The sequence below is a fragment of the Nansenia antarctica genome, assembly GCF_963989245.1.
Source record: "Nansenia antarctica genome assembly, chromosome: 6".
In the NCBI taxonomy this organism is placed as follows: Eukaryota; Metazoa; Chordata; class Actinopteri; order Argentiniformes; family Microstomatidae; genus Nansenia; species Nansenia antarctica.
In genome coordinates, this window is record NC_137676.1 from 69,162,011 (window position 1) to 69,174,080 (window position 12,070).

Below are 12,070 nucleotides of genomic sequence, written 5' to 3' on the forward strand. Positions count from 1 at the left end.
CCATGCACATATAGAGTGTGATAGTCCCAGGTCTAGTAGTTTGGTCACTAGCCTGTCTGGAAGGATGGTGTTGAAGGCAGAGCTGAAGTCCACAAAGAGCAGTCTCGCGTAGCTGTTTCCCCTCAGCTGCGCAAATGTAGTACCCCTGCAGAGTGGAGTATCTTCATTTCGACAGATCGACTCTTCGGGGCTCTTTATGTCTGCGTGCACGCGCCCATATCGAAGATTTGTAAGCCGGTGTTCTGAGGAATCACCTGAGGCTTGAATTCCAATCCCGAGTTGCCTGATCGCCTGATTTATTTCAATCGCCGATATACTAATCCACCTTTAGTGGAACGGCCCTCAGAGTCACAGTGGTCCATAGAAACAAGGGCCAAAGTGCGCCCTGGTGGATGTAGTAGCAGCTACAGGCAGGGCCCTTGCCGACCACACAGGTGGCCACGTTCCCCGCCTGGTCCACAGCCACCAGCTCTACCCCACGGCAAACAGCAGGAGGCGCTGTAGAGCGCCAGGGTCACGTTCTCTCCCCCAGGCCCCACGGCGGAGGTGGTGTTCAGGGTGGCCATTACTCTGATTAAGGGTGACTCTCTCAATGCCCGTCCCATTTCTGTCAGTCAGGTTGGCAGAGAGCTTCCAGCTGGGCAGTTAGCCGTTACACTGACCACCTGGCACTGGGGGCGGGTGAAGTCTGAGAGAGAGATGAAAGACAGGTCATGGCAGGGAGACAGAAGGGATAGAACAAAGGGATTTCAATAGTGCCCTATACTTCAATTAATCACACCAGAGACAATTCAAACAGTGAAATATATTAACTTGAATGAAGCACTTGTTTTGGAAGTCTATTGTCTAGCTGTGTGGTCAAACCCCTCCCCTAAAAAGTAATTAACCACAAAAACATACTTAATTAGAAACCCCCCTGTCAGGTTACCTTGGTGACCACGGAGAGTCTCCGCATAGTTAGAGTCGGTGGCACCGGGGGACTTCGCCTCAATGGTCAGGGTGTCATCCGAGCCTGAGGGGGTGTTGGCACACACATGTACAAAGGCAAAACAATCACACAGCAGAGCAGGTTTGAACCCTCAACCTTCTGTCTACAAGTCAAACATCTTACTGAACAGCCACAGCTGCTCCAGGTTTCTGGTGCTTCTATTTATGTTTTAGATATTGAGAGATGACGAATAAGAGGAGTGCTGGAGGTCTAGTTCATGCTTTAGATTTAAAATATGTTAGGCTTCATGGGGAATAGAGATCAAATAACATGGCACAACTGTCTCTGAATGTTAAATCATCTCTACCTTTGGGATGACATTACTGTAGATGACTTCCTTCTAGCTGGCCAGTGTTGACTGAATCCACCCAATGGATTGTAGGTGTCTGACAATCAAGAACAGGTGTGTAAGTGATAATGAAACTATTCATTATCAGGTGTGTTTGCTTGCCTCCATCGCTCCCAACCTATCCAGATTAATCCGATCCACTGCAACGATCACCAGGTTGGGTTCAGGAGCTGGGTTTCCACAGTGTGCTTATTCAACTTACCATTTATTACGAAGAGTTGGTATATGACTTGGGGTAAAAGGGTGGAATGATGATTATCTAGAAAATAAACAAAGGATTAGTTGTAACATCAAATGTTAAATGAACTTGGAACAAACTTACACATGGCTGGAGACTGTTACGCTAATGACGAACCACAGGGCATGCAATAGCCTTAAAAGGAAAATCCTCTAATCAAAGGTGAATTGAAATGAATTAGACAATTGTTTCACTTGCATGCCTAAACTGGACAACCATGGCTTTAATATACATTGAAGCTGAATAAATGAATTGCAAGTGTAAAACATGCTCAAAGGGGTTAGAAGACCGCAAAGACCACTACAAAAATAAAAGCACTTAATGGATGCACTCGGCACAAAAAGACCCCAAATACAACTAGTGCTAGAAAACATGCTTTCAGCAAGGTATCGATCTGAAAAGGGCTTGCTAGGGGATGTCCCAGTGTTGTTATATTGGCCCTGCCGGTGAAGCCCATTGGTTGAAAGCCAGATTGGATGCCTTGATTGGGTTAGAGGCATGCCAATCTAAGTATAGGTTACTTAATTGGATTATCACTTCCACACCTATTCTTGATTGACAAACACAGTAACGATAACCAGGTAGAAGAAAGTGGTGGTCTAGTGGATAGTGTGTTGGACTTCCGATCGGAAGGTTGGGAGTTCAAATCCCGCCTGAAACCACACCACTACTAGTGTGCCCTTGAGTAAGGCACTTAGCCCTCAGTTACTCCAGGGGGACTGTCCCTGTAATTCGTAATTGTAAGTCGCTTTGGATAAAAGCGTCTGCTAAATGGCAAAATTATTAAATTAATTATTAGAAAGTTATCAACAGTAATAATTAAGTCATGGTGGTGTTGGGATCGGTATTACATGGTTTGAATATACAGGTTATAACTATTCACTTGTAGATAATAAATAATAATAAAAAAAAATATTTGTACATACTGTACTCTCCAAGCCTCTGATCTCCTCTATTGGGGGGACTCCATCAGTCTGACTTGTGATCATCAGAAAAAGTAATTATCAACCATATGAGCAAAGTCAATGTTATATACTCGGTAACCTATAACCTATACTAGGATGCCTGAAGAATGTCTATGACTGAAAGCTCGCAATAAACAATGTTTTTTTGCACAGTGTTTGAGTGTGAGGATGCTGTTATTTTGCACGCTATTGATACTCTTCAGTTCCAGCACCTCAGCAAAGTCTGATCACGGATGAGCGGTGGTATTTTCACTATTTTGATATACTCTGTAACCAAAAAAGTAATTCACAGCAGAGACACAATCAATTCACAACAGAGAAATTGGTTTTACACATTTTTTATTCTCTATCAGCCAAAGACACACTGCAGCCATTTAGTTTTTTGTTTATTTTGTTTTGTTTAAGTTCGTTTTAGTAAACTAATACATGCCCTCATAGATATTTATATATGTATAATATAATATGTATATAACTGTCGCCACCACAGAAACGGGGATGCTGATTAGTCAACCTAAACGTCTACCTGTCAGTGAACTCCCACTAGATTTTGCATTTCCCATTTTATTTTATTTTTTTGTTTAAATTTCACTCAAAGTAAACTGTGAAAGTGAAATAAATACATTACATGTCGTAAATACATATATTAGCTATACTCAAGAGCTGTGAATGATATACATACGTTCAACCTGCTTTAACCTGCCCACACCTTGGGGGGGGGGGGGCGCCTACTAGTACCGGCCGCCTTCGTACGCCGCCAAGAAGAGACAAAGATACACCTGTGCCCTGTGCCTAAAGCATGGAGGTGCGACCTCCTCACATTCAGGAGTGCAACGTGGTCGCCGTGAAATAAAGTTCCCTTTTCTCTACTCTTATCAGTGCGTGACACACACACACACACACACACACACACACACACACACACACACACAGTGACAGTGACACACAGAGACACACGCAAGTCAGACACACGCAAGTCAGACACACAGACACACTCACACACACACACACCTGGTCCCACACTCAAAGGGCCAATAGATAAACAACCTAAAGAGAACCACAGACGCCGTCTTCTCGTACCAGTGAACTGTCACGATCACCGCATATCAACTTACAGCTTATTCACCATTGGGAAAAAAGTCAAGGAATTCTTAAAAGAAAGAAACATCAAATTTCCATACAAATCAACAAATATATATATATATATATTTAAAAAAAAGAGTTTCTCTTTCTAACTACCTACACTGAACTCAACCAAAAAAAGTCAACAACAAAAAAATAAAAAATAAAATAAGTAGGGATTCAAACAGAGGTCAGAGGTCAGTCTTTGGAACCTAACAACTCCACTCCTCCTCACAGTGGACACACACAAGCATGCACGCACACACACATGCACAAAATAACACACACACACACGCATACATACATATCACACTCACATCACACACAAATCAAGGTAAATGGTTTAACACAGAATTAGACCACGCTGGAACTGCCTGATATCACAGAGAACAAAAGGAGATGGACAGATTGAGGGGGAGAGAGAGATGGACAGAATTGGATGTAGTCAGGAGACAGAGAGACAGAGAGACGCTGTTAGATTTTGAGCTTTTGTACGAGGATGGTAGTTGGTGACAGATGTTAACTATTCATGCCTGGTGTAGTTTTCATGGTTTGACTAGTAATGCCTAGGCAGATGTCAATCATTAAAAACAAAGGAAAATGCACAGATTAATTACTTATCCAAAGACAGATACAGCAGCACAGACACTTAACCAGCAGCAGATAGTATGGATGTTTGTGTCAGTACAGACAGCTATGGTTTTTGTTTTTCGTGACATCTTGACCTTGAAGAAGAAAAAGGTCGACGTGATGAGTGATATCGTTTTTATTTACTGATGTGACGTTCACATTTACGCTCGGAGCTAAGAAACTCGGAAATATCCGATTTAGAATCTTGTTGATAACCGAGTTGTTTTAACTGTTACGTTAAGTGTGAGTTTTTTTTTCAGAGTTTGCGTGAACGCCGTGGAATCTAAGAACGGCCGTTGTAATCGGCAGTGCAGTGTGACGTTTCGTCTGTTAGTTCAAGCACCTACTCGAAGAGTAGCGCAAACGTTATTTTTTCTGTGTTCTTCATTCGGAGGTGTTGTGAGTAAAGTTGTTAAGAATCTTTTTTTTTCTTTCTTTTTTTTTTGTGTGTGTTTGTTTTGGTTCAACCATAGCATCAAGACTCAAAGACACACAGACAGCAATGGAAAATATAACTCATTGTAAAACAGGGAAAAACTCTTTGGTCACAAAAAAAGGCAAAAGAAAAACACTCAGGGAAAACTAAAAAACAACAGTTACAGAAACCAAGCAAGGAAAAAAAGTCAGTTCTGATTGTTGAACAAAAGGTCAACCCAAGGTCATCCGGTGTTGAAACAGGAAGACTGTGGTAGGATAGAAGTGCAGTGGTGCACTCTGGGATTGCATGTGCCTCGATGCATAGGATTGGTGGAGCTTTAGGAAGGGGCGGGGTCAGAGGCGGAGCCAAGGGCAGGAGAGTGGGCGAGGTGACGCAAGAGGACTGTTACTTCTTCTTCCTCCTCTTCTCTTCTTCCTCCTTTTCCTCCTCATCCTCTTCCTTCTTGCAGTACCGGTGGATGAGCGTATGAAGGTGCTGCTGGAGGTCATGGGGTCGTGACCCTTCTTGGGGGTCATCCAGTTGCTCCAGAAGGACCTGCTTTCGCCCGCTAGACCCCCGCACCACTGTTCGCCTCTGGGTGCGCCCCTTACGCATCCTGGCCCTGCAGAGAGATATAGAAAGGAGGGGGGGGGGGGGGGGGGGGTGAAAGAAAGAGAAAGAGGGGGGAGAGGAAGATAGAGAGAGAGAGAGAGGGAGAGGGAGAGAGAGGAATGAGAGAGAGAGATAGGGTGAAAGAGAGAGAGAGAGAGAGAGAGATAGGGTGAAAGAGAGAGAGGGAGAGAGAGAGACAAGGTGAAAGAGAGAGAGGGGGGGAATGAGGGAGAGAGAGAGAGATAGGAGGGAGGGAGAGGGTGAAAGACTGATCAGAACCTCTAACATTTACTATATCTAATCTAAATAAATAAAAAGAAGAGCAGAGAAACGGCGACCGGGAGGAGAACAAACAGCGACAGACGGCAGGAAGTGAGGAGTATGTTAGCTTAGGAGGAAGTAACACTGACAGACTCATCCCTTCGATACGAGACACCGTACATTTTGAAATCCAATACCGATGACGGATGCTAAGTGGGATCCTTGGGACAACCCTAAACCCTAAAGGCCGATTTAAAGTTCTGCGTCGAATTTACGTGCGTAGCTCTTACGTAGGTCTCGCACTTTACACTTCTGCGTAGCCCGCGCTGCAATTACACCGTCACATCGCTAGGCATCGCATGTGCCTCTTCCGGTTAGAACTCAACGGAGCTCAAAGCTCAAAGCGGCATAATAGCGATCTTTTTGTTGTTATGCTTGTTGTAAATAAAAGTTCTATGATGCATTGAAATGACATTAAACTAAGATAATACGATGGTTATCATAATTTTTCAAATCTTTATTAATGAGTAATTACAGAAAAGGTAAATGACATTTCTGTCATGGCTTCCGCATTTTGGTCTACGAGAGAGTCGGAATCATGTGCTACCAAGCGGACCAATCACAGAGCTTACGGTTGCGTAGAAACTGACGCGTTCTTAAATTTTTGGAGATGTGCACGTCAACCTACGCCGTAGGCAAGGCGGGCCCACGTGGGACTACGCAAGGCTACGGCGTTGATTTTACGCAGAAGTCTAAATAACCCTTAACCTAACCGTAACACTTGATTTGAACACTTTATATAACCTAACCTAAGGTTAACCTAACACTTGATTTTAACACTTTAAATAACCTAACTATAATACTTTTTTTTAACACTTTAAATGTCAACTTCAATGGGGTGGTATCTGCCAGGCATCCCACTTAGCATTTTATCAATTCCAACTGAAAGGGATTCTTGGTTCTCTTAGATCCCCCTCTAGTGGCCATTAGCTGTACAGCAGCTTACTTTTATTTATGGACTAATATCACCACACAATTTCGCTGGGAACTATAGTGTGTTAGTGAATACCCACTCTTGTACTCGCTTAACAGACAAACACACACACACACGCACACACACACACATGCACACGCACACGCACACACACACGCACACACACACACATGCACACACACGCACACACACACACGCACACACACACACACACACACACATGCACACACACACACACGCACACCAAGGGGAGAGAAGATGTACTGTCAGAGCTGCAGCAGAGCAGACGGCGAGCGCAGACCTGACCAAACACACACACACACACACACAGACACACACAGACACACACACACGTCACACACAAACCTCCTGATCACAGATCCGTCCTCCTTGACAATCTCCTTTTCTACCAGCAGGGGGAGCTCTGCCCTCCTAAAGCCCCCTACGTAGCCTAGAGCCTGGGGGGGGAGGGAGGGAGGAGCGGAGGGGGGAGGGAGGGGGGGTGGAAGAAAATAGTGTTTCTGATGGAGCCAAACCACCTAGCCTGGGCCAGCCTGTTGGGAGGGAATGAACTGTGCCCCTGTGTGTTGACATGTTGTGTCAATGTGTGAATGTGCGTGTGTGTGTGTGTATATGGGTGGGGGGGTGGGTGGGTGTGTGTGTATGTATGTGTGTGTGCGTGTGTGTGGGTGGGTGCGTGTGTGCGTGTGGATGGGTGGGTGGGTGTGTGTTTGAGCATGTGTGTGGGTGGGTGTGTGTGTGTGTATGTGTGTGTGCGTGTGTGTGGGTGGGTGGGTGGGTGAGTGTGTGCATGTGGATGGGTGGGTGTTTGAGCATGTGTGTGGGTGGGTGTGTGTGTGTGTGTGTAGTTGACTTAAGCTCCAGCACACGACCTTGAGGAAGAGCTGGTTAACAAACAAAAAAAAACATCTCAAAAGTGTTTCGATTGATTCCTCACATCCTCCGTCAGAGGGGAGGAGGGGTCTGTGTGTTACAAGCTCCTCCCCTTGGACCATCTCCTCCAATGAGGAGTGAGGACGCAGGTAATCAAGGAAAGACATTTTGAGATTCAACCAAAGTGAATGTGAGGGTTATGGGTCAAGGGTCAAGGGTCAAGGGTCTCTGATTGGTTGTTACACCGACCTGTGTGAAGTCGTCCCGGGCCGTGGGGAGGTCGGAGGCCAGCGAGGGGTCGCCGAGGTGAGTCTCCGTCCTCTCGCCCTCCACCACGGACGTCCTCTCCACCCGGGTGACCCTACGACCTCCGTTAAGCCCCGCCCCTGATGCTGAGGCACCCTCAGCAAACGTCACCTAGTTGGAACACACAGAACACATGGAACACATGGAACACGCAGAACACGGAACATGGAATCTTTATCTAGCTTTAGATTTAAAAAAAAGAAAAAAAAAGAAAGAAGATGATGATTGCATTCTCTTCTGTGCCATGACATAAAAACATTTGTGGTTTATGTGACATATTACACATGACAGTTATTTACTTACATAATAATCCTTTTATATCTCTGAGTGTGTGTGTGTGTGTGTGTGTGTGTGTGTATCAAGCTGTCGAGATAAAATGGGCAGGCACACACCATATGCACTATATGAACACACGCACAGACACACACACACACACACACGCCACTCACACACACATGGACACAGACAAACGCACACACACACACAGACAAGCACACACACACACACACAGACACGCACACACACACACACCTCTGTGTGGCCTCCCTCGCTCCTCAGCACGGTCCTCTTCACCACCCGGGAGTACCCGTCCCCCTCGGCCACGTCGACGGACTTCTGGGGGGACCCCCCCTCCACCGTCACCTCCTCCCTCTGCACCCCGTCCGCAGACACGCACCGACGGATGACCTTCCGGGTCACCTGGAGAGGTCGAAGGTCATAGCCATGCATTAGGAGTAAATACTGACCTGTAGAGACCGTGTGTGAGACATTCGCCAAATCTCAATGGTCTTTTCTTGCTTCTGCGCGCGTGTGTGTCTGTGTGTGTGTCTGTGTGTGTGTCTGTCTGTGTGTGTGTCTGTGTGTGTGTGTGTGTGTGCGTGCATGTGTGTCTGTGTCTGTGTGTCTGTGTGTGTCTGTGTCTGTGTGTGTCTATTACCTTCTTGACCACCATGTTTCCGTGCTCATCTGTGTACTGCTCCTCTGTCACACTCTGCGGGGGCAGGTCTGGCATCTCGTCCGCCTGTAGGGGGCGCAAGAGATACATGGTCAACAATGGGAAGGTGACATTACATTTCTCAACACAACAGGGAGCTGTTGGGACAGGAAACTAATGCACAAACGTAATACGGCTGACCGCTGAGCTTGCAGTAGGGCGAAGGGTAGGAGTAAAAAGGCACAGCACACAGCAACATAGGTGTAGTTAGCGGTGTAGTGTAGAAAAGTGCGAGAGAAACCCATAAACTGTAAATAAGTCATGTTAGTTTTGTGTTCAGCCGGAATAATATACAGTTCACAAGCAAATTGAGAGAAGCAGATTGGCCTAAAAAAAGTGGCGCGAATTCATGACAAAATACTATTTATTTCCTCCAGCATTTTCTGAACGTTACCCCTCCTTATCGACACCCCCCGGTCACACGAGAGTGTCTCATCCCATCCCATCAATGAAAACCACAACATGCTGTAAAACACATAGCACTGTGTGTTAACCTTTCACCTCAAACCACACCAAATCCCTACATCAGGGCAAATCACCCCCCCCACGTGCTCCAACGACCGACCCCAGGGGCTCTGCCCGCTCTTGGGGGAACTATACCTGGATGATCACCCTCCTCCTCACTACTCTGGTAGTCAGAAACTCCTCGTCGGAACTTCCTGATATCTCACGCAGCTCTGCAGCAATCTCCTAACCGGACAGCACGGGACATGGAAATTTGGGTAATGGAATGTTTTTTTTTTATTGTATTGTATTGGGTGAATGAATGCAGCACACCAACATGGTAGCCAGTTATGTCATGGAATGTTGTTGAACCTTCTTTTCGTCTCATCATTGTGTCTTAATAAAGCTTTTCTGTCTCGCTTCAATGTTGTGTCTGAAAAAGGCGTTGTAGTATGTTGTAATAATAATAATAATAATAATTCATTAGATTTATATAGCGCTTTTCCGAGGCTCAAAGACGCTTTGTAGTATGTTGTAATATGTTGTAACATGTTGTAGTATGTTGTAACATGTTGTAGCATGTTGTAGCATGTTGTAGCATGTTGTAGTATGTTGTAGTATGTTGTAACATGTTGTAGCATGTTGTAGCATGTTGTAGTATGTTGTAGTATGTTGTAACATGTTGTAGCATGTTGTATCATGTTGTAGTATGTTGTAGTATGTTGTAACATGTTGTAGTATGTTCTAGCATGTTGTAGCATGTTGTAGCATGTTGTATCATGTTGTAGCATGTTCTAGTATGTTCTAGCATGTTGTAGCATGTTGTAGTATGTTCTAGCATGTTGTAGCATGTTGTAGCATGTTGTAACATGTTGTAGTATGTTCTAGCATGTTGTAGCATGTTGTAGCATGTTGTAGCATGTTGTAGCATGTTGTAGCATGTTGTAGCATGTTGTAGCATGTTGTTTGTTGTTTTCAAAAGAGAAGGTGCAACATAACATTCTGGAATTGGAAGCATCAGAAAACTCTGCCATGCAAACCGATGGAGCCAGTTGTAAATAGCAACATTGTGTGGTTATTATATTCTCGTTAATACGATGAAATGTTAGCCTGAAGCATTCAGAGTCTAAGCAGAGGAGAGCATTTAAAGCGGCAAATATATAAAATTAAGCTGTATGTAAAGTAGCTTCAGCACAGAGGTCAACACAGGTCAGTTTCACACTACCATCTCATTAAAACATCATGCTTAAATCAATTCTGAATTCAAAACGGTTATGAAACAAAGGGTGTTTCGGGGGTTCCATCCCTGCAGCCACAGAGTTAAAGCAGTCATTCCTCCTGAAGCAGTTACTACAGTTATAGCAGGTCTGGGTGAGGATGGCAAGCCGGGAAGATTTGCCAAAACTCATCTTACCCTCGCCAAAGAATCATCATCATCATCATCATCATCATCATTATACACTCCCTCCCCACGGGCAGGAAGCTCCTGTGAAGCCTCAAAGAAGGCACAGTCGCCCTCTGGTGGGCTGGGGGAGCGTAGAAGCTCTTCAGTCTCCTCCTGTATCTTATCCGGTGGTTCGTGGACGTAAGGAGCATCTTCGTAATCCTCACTTCCGGAGGACAGGAGGACTCCGCGGTCATGCCTACGGACGGAGGAGTGAACCGGGCGTGTTGCCGTGGGATATTCTGTACCTGGGCGTAACCCAGAGCGGGTTGGGTGGCTGGTACCGGTACTGGTACTGGTCCGGCCGACTCCTGACAGGTCCCTTCCCCTAGCAGGGTCGTCGTGCTCGGGCTCGGAGCAGTCGGAAAGGGCCTGCTTGCAGTCAAAGTAAGAAATCTCGGGGTCTGAGTCTTCATAGAGCGTGCTGCCTCGCAATACCTCCGCATAAGACGGAGGCTTCCGCTTGTGGGGTGAAGAGGCCTCTGCGTACTCAGGTGGGAGGTTGAACTCCATGGGGAACCCATCGTCATCATCGTCGTCGTCATCATCATGGGGGGTTGCCACCATATCTGCCATACGATCGTCTGGGCTAGGCTGGGAGGCAAGGGAGTCAATTTCTACAGGGGTAAGGGAGTCCCCTGATGACTTTGGCTCAAGCTCTTCAAAGCTGAAGTGTCTTGCAGCTGTTGCGGTCTCTGGGGTTAGCGGAATCAATTCGGGTATAGATTGGAGGGATAGGTCATCACTTTGGAAGGTATCATCAGGTATGAACTCATGTTCTGGTGTAGTCACTGTTATTGTTTCACCTACTGCCTGGCTTTCATTGTCTGTTGGTTCACTGGATTCAGACAGTAGTTTACTTTCCTCAATGGTGGCCTTTTCAACTGGGACCTGTTTGAGGTTGAAGCAGTCCTCACCAACTGTTTCATGGTCTTCCTCAGGGAGACTCATTTGATGTTCTTCTACAGTAGAAGATTCAGGGAAAACTACAGGAGAAAATGGGTCAAATTCATCATGTTCGAGTGACTGGACCTCATGAGTCTGAACACTGGATTCTGATGCCAGTTCTAGAGCCCTGTGGTGCTGTTCAGGAGATTCTGGAACTCCTATTGATTTGGAAGAGTCTGTGGGGCTAACTAGAGTCATGGAACCACTAAGATCCGATGGTATCTCTCTGTGGGTGTGCATGGATGCAGTAGGGTCAAAATCACTGAACTGAACACTTTTGGCCTTGACTTTTTGTGGCTCTGAAGAGGTTTTGATGAGATCAGGGGTCACTCTGGACACCTCAGGTTCAGCTTGATGTGACGGGTCAGTCGGGTCTTCCACAGCCTGTACTACAGAGGATGAGGGACTGACACTGTAGTCCTCATCCCAAGTGGCGTGTGTTTCTGCTTCGGGGGAGAGGTCGTCA

The 12,070-nt window shown here is 45.8% G+C and overlaps 1 protein-coding gene across 1 annotated transcript in view; it reads right to left on the reverse strand.

Annotated features, from left to right (window-relative positions):
* Positions 1–316: 316 nt before the first annotated feature.
* LOC308160887 (ankyrin-2-like) overlaps positions 317–12,070 on the reverse strand; it is a gene marked incomplete at both ends in the record, with an annotated part of 89,106 nt that continues 77,352 nt past the window's right edge. Inside the window, 10 exons of the mRNA XM_080534820.1 lie at positions 317–471; positions 929–1,012; positions 1,112–1,146; positions 5,180–5,329; positions 6,941–7,032; positions 7,718–7,885; positions 8,306–8,473; positions 8,712–8,795; positions 9,369–9,458; positions 10,627–11,250. Coding sequence (XP_080390946.1) covers positions 317–471; positions 929–1,012; positions 1,112–1,146; positions 5,180–5,329; positions 6,941–7,032; positions 7,718–7,885; positions 8,306–8,473; positions 8,712–8,795; positions 9,369–9,458; positions 10,627–11,250 — 1,650 coding nt within the window. The remainder of the gene's footprint in view (positions 472–928; positions 1,013–1,111; positions 1,147–5,179; positions 5,330–6,940; positions 7,033–7,717; positions 7,886–8,305; positions 8,474–8,711; positions 8,796–9,368; positions 9,459–10,626; positions 11,251–12,070) is intronic.